This window comes from Xyrauchen texanus, chromosome 19, assembly GCF_025860055.1.
Source record: "Xyrauchen texanus isolate HMW12.3.18 chromosome 19, RBS_HiC_50CHRs, whole genome shotgun sequence".
Lineage (NCBI taxonomy): Eukaryota > Metazoa > Chordata > Actinopteri > Cypriniformes > Catostomidae > Xyrauchen > Xyrauchen texanus.
The window spans coordinates 29225303-29235337 of NC_068294.1; the positions used below are offsets into that span (position 1 = coordinate 29225303).

General features: G+C 33.8%; 1 protein-coding gene across 3 annotated transcripts in view; it reads left to right on the top strand.

Annotated features, from left to right (window-relative positions):
- Positions 1-9400, top strand: part of LOC127659428 (calcium uptake protein 3, mitochondrial-like) — a 28254-nt gene extending 18854 nt beyond the window's left edge. Inside the window, exons 8-15 of one of the 3 annotated variants that reach the window (XM_052149231.1) lie at positions 429-470; positions 1978-2073; positions 3082-3173; positions 5044-5215; positions 7059-7167; positions 7249-7406; positions 8291-8359; positions 8873-9400. In XM_052149231.1, coding sequence (XP_052005191.1) covers positions 429-470; positions 1978-2073; positions 3082-3173; positions 5044-5215; positions 7059-7167; positions 7249-7406; positions 8291-8359 — 738 coding nt within the window. In that variant the 3' untranslated portion in view covers positions 8873-9400. The remainder of the gene's footprint in view (positions 1-428; positions 471-1977; positions 2074-3081; positions 3174-5043; positions 5216-7058; positions 7168-7248; positions 7407-8290; positions 8360-8872) is intronic. The other 2 variants (XM_052149232.1, XM_052149233.1) reach the window with 2 other exon arrangements.
- The last annotated feature ends 635 nt before the right edge of the window (positions 9401-10035 follow it).

A 10035-nucleotide genomic window follows, 5' to 3' on the forward strand; every position in this document is an offset into this window, starting at 1 on the left:
GAAGAGGTTTCTTTGAATAAAAGGGTCTGCTAAATAACTAAATGTAATGTTTATGTGCCTCCGTGGAAACAGTCACGCATGGAGAATCGTGGATTACTCCAAGATTGTTTTGTTGGATGCTTTTAAATATTCAAATAGCATTTAAATATTCAAATATTTAAAAAAAAAACATGTTTGATGGATGCATTGTTCATTTGATGTGAAATCTGTTTTTATAACAAATCTACATTACTGTGGAAGGATGAATATTCTGTAGAGTACAAAAATACAATGACAAATTTGAGTCTCTTATCTCTGAAAATGCTCATTATTACAGATTACATTGAGAATTTATTGTCTTGTAATTCTTTGTGAACAATCACTGATACTGAATGATGATTTGAATTTTCCCTTTATTTTGCACATCACCAAAATCTTCTGTGTGTGAGAGTGTGGAACTGTACGGATATCAAGGCTCTGCCATCAGCAATGTATGTATCTGTAAAATCCTCACAAGCATAAATGTAATTTAATTTGTTCTTAGCATGCCAGTTAACATATTTGGTTTATGATTGATCTTGTACGGTCTTGGTCTTAAAACACTGTGCATGCCTGTCATAACCATTAATACTTTGACCTGCAGCTTTATCATAATTAGTTCTCAATAAACCAGAAGACTCAAACTTTGAGTTGCATCTACATTCGTAGACTTCTTTCAGAAAAGCAGGCAGCTACTGTATATTATTTTACATAAAATGTTTGGATAGTGTGTAACGGGTGACCCTCATGCATGGCTCACCTCCAGAGAAGGACAATGCAGCTCTAATGGGGCTCAGTCAGAAGTCTAAAACCACAACTCTATTGTCTAGGAGAGCACAAAAATCATTCAGAGACTTACACAAATGTTTTATGTTGCTTGTCTACTGTCAGGAGTTTTTGCTAAGGAATGGACTTAAAAAATAATGTTAAAAGGCCCACAGCTAAAGAATGACAATTCACCGTGTCTGGAACCCCATGTTTTATTTTTACAGTTGCTTGAAAAGTGGTATTTGGGTTTGGGTTACTATACATCTTGCAAAGGATTGACCATAAAGAGTTTTGTGTCACTCAAAGTATATAACTCAAGAATAAGTCAGTATCATCACCAAATAAAAGATATTACGAGCTGTTACAGCTCTGCAGTCAGTCATGATTTTCAGGGTTACCTCCATGAGCTGATGTTGATTTAATGGTAACGCAGTAATTCCAACTTAACCCAACTTGATATGCATCTTTAAATAAATCATTTGTTGGTTAATTCCCTCCAAAAGTGTAAACACTGTGACTTTGTGGTGCTATCACAACATTGCTCCGTTTGTTTGAGTATCCTGACCAGCCAACACAGCAACGTTGGCTCAACCAATGTCATGAGTTCGAGGCAGGCCTATTGTTTGGTCGACTAATAGAATATGGGAGAGTGTATGGGAAACCTCTTTTAAAACAGTCATTACTTTTCCAATTCCGTTTGGTGACATTAGAGGAACAGAAAATAAACATTTAACTTGAAAAATAATCTCAACACTGATCACAATATTAACCACTGTTTATCTAGGGAAGGATAGCATTTAGCATATCAAACGTTTAGTTATTTGAATACAGTAATGAATGAGTGCTTGTTTACTGACTGAAGCACAAGGTCATAAATCTCTGCAGTAAAGTCACCAATATGTGGGATAATCATTGACGAGGTGGCAAATTAATTTGTTTCAAAGTTCATTCATACAAAATCATGTGAGTTATACACCCAACAGATATTTTTGGTTCCCTAGATTGAGATGAAGGAAACAAGCCCTGCTCATTCAGGTTTAATAAAAAAGCTATGACATTTTGTTGCATTACTTCAGATAGATTTTGCGTGTGGATTAGGCATTTAATGTGTATTGTCTGTGAGTCTGTTTGATTTTTTTTTTTTTTGGTAAATCTTGTTAAGCCTTTTAACATATCACCTTTAATACGCAGGTACTTAAAAAAGAACAGCTACATTCTGAACCCAGAAGTTTCTGGGATGTTCTAAGGCATGGTGCAAGAATAATTGTCTTTTCAGATCTGATGGAGGTACAAGTATCCTCAAGCTCATGTGTTTTTCCATTCTAAAACCATTGGTCATTTCCTGTTCCCCCATCCCATGAGGTTAAGATCACAGTTTTATGTTTTTGGTGTCATTTAATTTTTCATTATTTATATCACTATATTTCATGTCAGTAGTGTTTAAATATTAGATTGAAAAAAGTGGTAAATTGCAATTTTGACCTCAAGGATTTATTTTACTTCATCTAACCCATAAAATACTTTTGTTGGTGTAACCTCATTTGCTGGGTAATTATTAAAAGAATTATGTTTTAATTTTGAACGAGTTAATTTAGATGTTACCACATGAAGCAACGTTTTTGGGTTACATCACAAATATTTTTTTACAGTCTAACAGAGACATCCGGTTTCAAAATTTTAAGAATTGTAACTAGGCTCTTTGCCAAAAGATAATTTTATACATCCAAGCCAGGATGCTTTGTTGTACATAGAAATGTTGTATATAATGATAGAATAAGTCTCTAAAATAATTTCAGTTGACATTTCAAGGCATCATTGTGAACTTTCAATTACAAAATGGCTATTGTTTTCGTATAAAATACAGTATGTGGATGCAAAGGAAGATTGAATAAGATACAATGGGAGCATTTTCCAATAGACAAACAACTGCAGCCTGAAATGAAAGGCACTGATTTCTGCATGGATAATCTGTTGTCTGCTTGGCATGAGATGATGCAATGGCTGCTCCAAGTGTTTTTCTCTATTGTTCAAGCTTGTTCATGTACAATAGAAATGTAACTTTTCCTTATTAATTGTATTTGATCTAATATACAGGTATATTTTCCAATTAAATTAAAATTTATTTTTGTTTTTCTCTGTTTCCATTTTGTTTGTTACGTCTATGGCTGCACATTTATATTGTACCATGGTCAAGCTATTGTTATGTTCATTTGATGGTTTTATTCTGTGAAGTTTTTTGCTTCCTCATACAGTTAGTACAGCTGAATAATGTGCTTTTTTCATTTGCTTTCACAGCACGAATCAGATAATGTCACCGACACAACCCTGCTGGTGCATTTTTTTGGAAGAAAGGGCAAAAGTGAACTCAATTTTGATGACTTCTACAGGTTTGAGACAAATAACATTTTAGCAGTTTTCACTCATCAAGTCATTTTTATTTTTATAGCGATTTTCACGACACACATTGTTTCAAAGCAGCTTTACAGAAAATGAGGTGTACTGTCTGTAATATCTTAAAGTTCTCATTGAGCTTTAAAAATCATTTGTCTTTAGGCAAATTTTGAAGTTTGTTAATGGCCTTGGGAGAAACCAGGCTCAGCTGGGGGAGCCAGTTCCTACAGCATAAATAGAATGCCAATACTAGTTATCTATGTGTAATACAAGTCATGTATTAATTGATTAAACTAAGTAGATGTTGGTGAGCAATTTTTTAAAATGAAAGGATATCTACTGAACAGTAAGATTAATGATTAAGTGTCTTTGAAGTCCATCCTAAATTGACTGTGAAAGTACACGTATGCAGTGTCCTTTTTTATTGGGCTGATGAAGGCTATAGTTGGCATTCACTTATTGTCCATTTTAAGAGAGTGTAGTCCATCCTATGACCAAGATGATGCAAGCAGAATCAGTGAGGTGCAGAATAGTGTGGCAAAGGGCACTTTTGTCAAGTCGCGTAATTTTTATTGTATAGTGCTTTTCACAGCACACAAAGTTTCAAAGCGGCTTTACAGAAAATGATGCTGTAATGTCTTAAGGACCTCATTGAGCAGTTTAAATGAAAACATTATTGAAAATCATTATTTGTCTTTAGGCTCCCAGTTATCAAGCCCAAAAGCAACTGTGGCAATGATCACATTTCCAATTTTCCACACATTTTGCGATCATAGTGAATTTGATGGATTATAGCAGTAAATGGTTGCTTAAGTAATGAGGAACTAGACAATTCAAAGCTTTTTAAGTTATAAGCAGAATTTTGAAATTGATACAGAACTTAACAGGTAGCCAATGTAGTGACTGTAAAATTGGGCTGATATGATGACATGTCTTGGCTCTAGTCAGCACTCTAGCTGGTGCATTTTGAACCAACTAAAGCATATTTATTGAAACTGCAGAACATCCACTCAGTAGTGCATAACTATAATCTATTCTTTAGGTCATGAACGCATGAATTAGCTTTTCGGCATCAGAAACATAGAGCATGTTTAATAACTTAGCAATATCTTTGAGGTGGAACAGTACTGATCTACAAACATGGAAAATGTGATTTTCAAAGGATAGATTGCTATCAAACATAACACCCATGTTCTTAGCTGTAGAAGACGTAACAGTACATCCATCGAGAAACAAACTATTTTCTAGCATCTTATTTATTATAGGTTTTTGGTCCAATTTCTTTATATTTATACCTGTGTTTTGTCAAAACTGATTAGAATTACATTTCTAGTCATCCAGTCTTTGATATTATTGATACACTGCCTACTTAGAGAATTTTAACTTGGATGCGTGTCTCTAACTCATTAATCTTCTCCGTCAGCCTAACTAATTCCTTACATTTATTACAAATTAATCTTCACTAGAGATGAAATAATTTGTATAAAAATCACAGAGGTAAAAAAGGATGGCCAAATAAAATTACAATCAAATAAGCAAAGAAAAAAAGCGAATTACAAGCAATAGAAAGTAGAGTGCAGTAAGTGTTTTAATAGAAAGATATAATAGAGAAGAAAAATAGAGAAGGCTTAGCAGGCTACAAACTCATAAATTCAATCACCATGATAGTGAATCTAGACTGCTAGTAATGTCATTGTTAATGCATGTCCCTTAAAAATAATTTAAATGCCCTGAGACAATCAGTGTGGAGGATGCGTATTCTTATCAAAGCATGTTGGGATGGTCCAGTCACTTAGTCTGGTGTCCCACTGAACAAGTGATGGCATATTCTCTTAACACTGTGTCTGTGTCACGCTTTGTCGGCAGATTCATGGACAACCTGCAGACAGAAGTTCTTGAGATTGAGTTCCTCAGCTATACCAAGGGAATGACCACCATCAGTGAGGAGGACTTTGCAAGTATCCTGCTGCGCTACACCACTGTGGACAACATCACTGGCTACCTTGAGAATGTGCGTCAAAGCATACCAGATGAGAAGGTACTACGTTTACTCTAGACACAAACACTGAAAAGCATCATGGTTTGAGGCTTCCAGAAAAAAGCACCACAGGTACCACATCTAGATTCAGATTTCATGCCCATTTACATTTGCTTTGTTGACATGAAATACTTTTGGGAAGCTGACATGTCCTGTGGTGTGACATGCTACTCAATCTAAAACAATTTTTCAAAATGACATTGGTAAAACTTTACTATAAGGTTCCTTTCGTTAACATTAGTTAATGCATTACAGTAGGTTTCATGAACTAACAATGAACAATATATTGTTTACAGCATTTATTAATCTTTGTTAATGTTAGTTAATAAAATTACAATAGTTCACTGGTAGTTCATGTTAGTTCATAGTGCATTAACTAATATTAACATATGCAACTTTTGATTGATATTACTATATGTTGAAATGAACATTAACCAAGATTAATACATTCTGCAAAAATATTGTTAATTGTTAGTTCACGTTAACTAATGTGGTTAACTAATTTTAACAAAGGGAACCTTAATCTAAAGAGTTACAACTGCTTTTGTTCATTCTTTAATAATAATTATGAATGCAGTTTTCATGATTTCATATTAATTGAGACTACATGGAACATTTGTTCTTGTAAAAATGAATTGTTCACACCACAGGACAACTTAAAATATACCAGTGAAGGCAAAAAGGTAATTTAAAAATGGTGACCATTGACTGCACCTAAAATACACACTTTTCTTTACACGTTCATATAAACTATTGTATTCAAATATATTAAAACATATTAAAAAACGATTAAAACCTGTTGTTAGGAAATTCAAAATGATCATAAAGTAGGTATCTTGGTATTAAGTACTTAATCACGTTATACCATGCCAATATTCCACTCCAAGATCTGCCTTCCTACTCCATGTTTTTGAATTACCTATTTCATGTATTTTTCGTAAATGAGTCTGAATAAGTTCAAATCAGAGCTATAGTAAAGAAAATACCATCACAGCACATATTTTGGGAAAAGTGGAGAGAGGAGGATATTTATAATCTGAGAGTCATTTGAGTCTTTGTGTTTTAAGTCGTTTGCCTCTTTGCACAGTGACCCTCACATTATGAGGTTATGTTATTTTCAGTAGCTTGAGGAGGCTGTTGGTGGATGGCCATTGATATATAAGTGGTTTTTTTCTTAAGTTAAGAGATATTGCAATACAGCTTAACTTGTAAAAGCAACAAAGCGTCACATATTACTCATTAGTTCATTTGTAAAACAGAGGTTGTTAGTTGCAAGAGGGTGTTCAGAGAAACACATAGTGCCTGGAAACGGATGAGTGGAAATCAAAAGGACTGCTGTTTGAGTAATCTGCTGGTGGTGAGATATTTTGGATACATCCCCTTTGTTTTTATTTATGCAAGTATCAGGTTAATCTTCTTTAGACGAGTTGACAAGCCACCTGACCTCTCCTTAAACAAAACAGTCCAGAGGTGTTGACAGCTCAAATTGTATAGAAGAGGAGCAGGGGCTGGAGACATGGGCTGGGATTATTTGACTTTGCTATTTTCTGCCTTGGGATCAGTTATCAGTCTTTAAGGTTCCACATACACTAAGGTTTCCTCTTGTTTGAAAGGTGAGGCATGATGCCGTTTTGCCTTGTTTAGAGAGCTGCATCTCATGCGAGTCATCTTTTTGAAAGTTATCAGTTTTATGTGTTTTTCACTGCATGAGTACTATCATATTATAAAGACTCTGGCATGAGCTAATAATTATCTTTTCATTGCCCAAGGCTTCTTAAAGAATATTCTTGATTGCAATTTAAAAATCAGGTAACAATCTAAACAACTCGGGTTTCTCTTACAGGGCATCACCTTTGAAGAATTTAGGTCCTTCTTTCAGTTCCTCAATAACTTGGAGGATTTTGCCATTGCCATGCAGATGTACAACTATGCAAATCGCGCAATTGGACAAGGTATACAGACAAAAATATTCCAAACTGCTTTCTGACACAGAGGACCCAGTAGATAAGCTGTTTCTAATCACATTGTCACAGATGAGTTTGCTCGTGCAGTTTATGTGGCCACTGGACAAAAGCTCTCACAACACCTTGTGAACACCATTTTCAAGATCTTTGATGTGGACCATGATGACCAGCTAAGCTACAAGGAGTTCATTGGGATTATGAAGGATCGGCTGCACCGTGGCTCTTGGGTAAATTTGGTTTGAAGGTTGATGGTTCTTCTCCGAGGTTGTTTAAATGCAATTTATGAACATTTTAAAGCACTAAAGGCAGTTATGAACCACTGGTCAGCTGTAAAAAGGGTTGCTGAGTTACAGGACATCATCAGATCACCCTGAAATCTAGTTCAAGGCTTTAAATGGACACAAGCCATTTGTATTTATACTTAGTAGAGTGTTTCCCAGATTTTTTTTATGCTGGAAAACAAAATTGTGTTAGCCAAAATTTCCAGGCTTGTTTCTTCATAATAGTTTAGTTTGAGGAACTTTGTTGCAAGTAAGCTAAATATTCAAGGAGAGAATAATATTGCTTTCTATCTTTGAAATAATCAGTACTACAGTACAACTATTTGTGGAGACTGACGTACCATATTGTGTGTGCGTTTTTGTGACATCTATAATTGCTATATGATCTATTAAGATTTACCTGCCCTTAAATGGCACAATAAAAACGTAAAACAACTATTGTTGGTCACATTGCATGTTGGTAGTATTGTCTCCTCACGTTTAAGTGGCTGTTTTTTGGCCACAATAAGCTGCAAAATTTCTAGCTATGTGAGACTAATGCTTTTTAAATACATTTAAACCCAATATGATTAAGTACCATTGTACTGTTGTTATTATTATTATTTCCCAATCCCTTTTAGTTATTTTTCCAAGTATGTTTACTAGAACAAAACTAGCATTAGTTTTGTTGTGGGTGAAATTTGGCTGCCATCTAGTGGCCATTTATTGATCCTTCAGGATGGTAGTAAGCTAACTAACTAGCGCCTAACATTTTTGTGGTGTTGTTGTTGAAAAGATATCTATTCATGACATACAATCTTTCTTGTTTTATGTTACCTTTCTGACTTCAGGGATACAAAGGTGAAGAGAGATTCAAATCTTTTAAAGCCTGTATGAAGAAGGAACTCACTTGCAAATAGGTACGTTCATGGTTGAATATCAGGCGTATTGTAGTAGATACTCTCTTAATTTACACAGTATTTTAGGTTTGGCTTCATGATATTGCGCGGGGGAATTGTGAATTAATAATACTGAACCACAGCTCTAGTACTGCTCCGCATTCAGGCAAAGCTCTTTGTCTAGCATCAGATTACTCTGTAAAATGTATGTGTGCCATCAACAGATACAAGAAACCAGCCTAAAATACTGTATTTAGACTCAACACAGTGATAATATACAATAGCCAACCCACAAGAAAAGAGCATTACAGAAAACACCTACATAATTAAAAATGAAATAAACTTTAATACTTAAAAGTATATATTTACTGTAAATTTGTATTATACAGTAAAGTAATATATTAAGAATATCATTTAATGGATTCAGTTATGTTGTGCTCAAATGCAGATAAATAATTTGAATGTTCTTTTTTTGCAGTTTTTTCCACTGTGAAGTGATATTTCTATTTTTCTGTATGCCTTTGATTTCTATAGGCACAAGTCCTGCTCAATTCTGTGTCCATCACAGTGAAGAAATCTCAAATTGAATTGAAAGTTCTCAGTTACTCAATGTTTGGCCTGACCGGTGTCAAACACTGCCATAGTTAGATTAGTATGCTACCTCTTTGGCCTACAGTTAGAGCTTTGTCACTTGTCAGGTATTTTCTAAACTCTTTAAAAGCCATTCAGTAAAAGATATAGCCATGACTTTTGTTTATTAAGCAGAGTTATTAGTTTAAATGTTTTTAGTGCCCTCATTTTTGGGATAGATGGCACTGCTGTAATGATTTGTAAAGTAGTCTCTTCATTTTCATGATGAAATAATATTTACAAAAATTATAAATTTTCAATATAACTTACCTTTATTCAGGAACTGTTACTTGTGAATATGCCACTTATATTTTATATTACATTTAGCAGGATTCCCACAATTATGGAAAACCTGGAAGTATCTGGGAATTTTTTAATTATGTTTTTAAGGCCCAAAACATTATGTAAATTATTGCAATCCTAAACGTCATAGACTATATATTTATGAATAAATATATCAATATCAATGCAATATATATAAATTATAAATGAAAAAAAAAAAAATATATATATATATATATATATATATATATATATATATTATAAATGAAAAATATAATATATAAATAAATAAGCAGTTTTTTTTGTTACGCTCTCATCTAATATATTTTATAGAGAGTAAAATTAGCTTGTAAGCCATACTGATGTCTGATTTGAGAGCACATTATTCTTTTGTTTTGGTTATTTTAAACGAATCGGTCAAACAGCATCACACATCAGTCTGAATGATTTTTAAAAATCAGTATCCCACAAACAACAAGAAAGTTCATGGAAAAGTCATGGAAATGAATTGGTCAAAAGTGTTGGAACCCTGATTGTGGCATCCCACAAAACTTCATATTTATTATTATGTTGAACTGAACATGTACATTTGAAAAGTGCTGAATTCTGATGGAAGTTATTTGTTCTATTTATTTATTTATATCTATTTTGTGTAGAGAAAATGTTCTCTTGCAGAGAAACTGACAAAGACTGTATTTTTCCCTGCTGCATTGCAATGCATTGTTTAATTTGCTTCTCTACAAGTTATAAGCCAGATAATCTTCCCTTACAAATAGCACATTGCT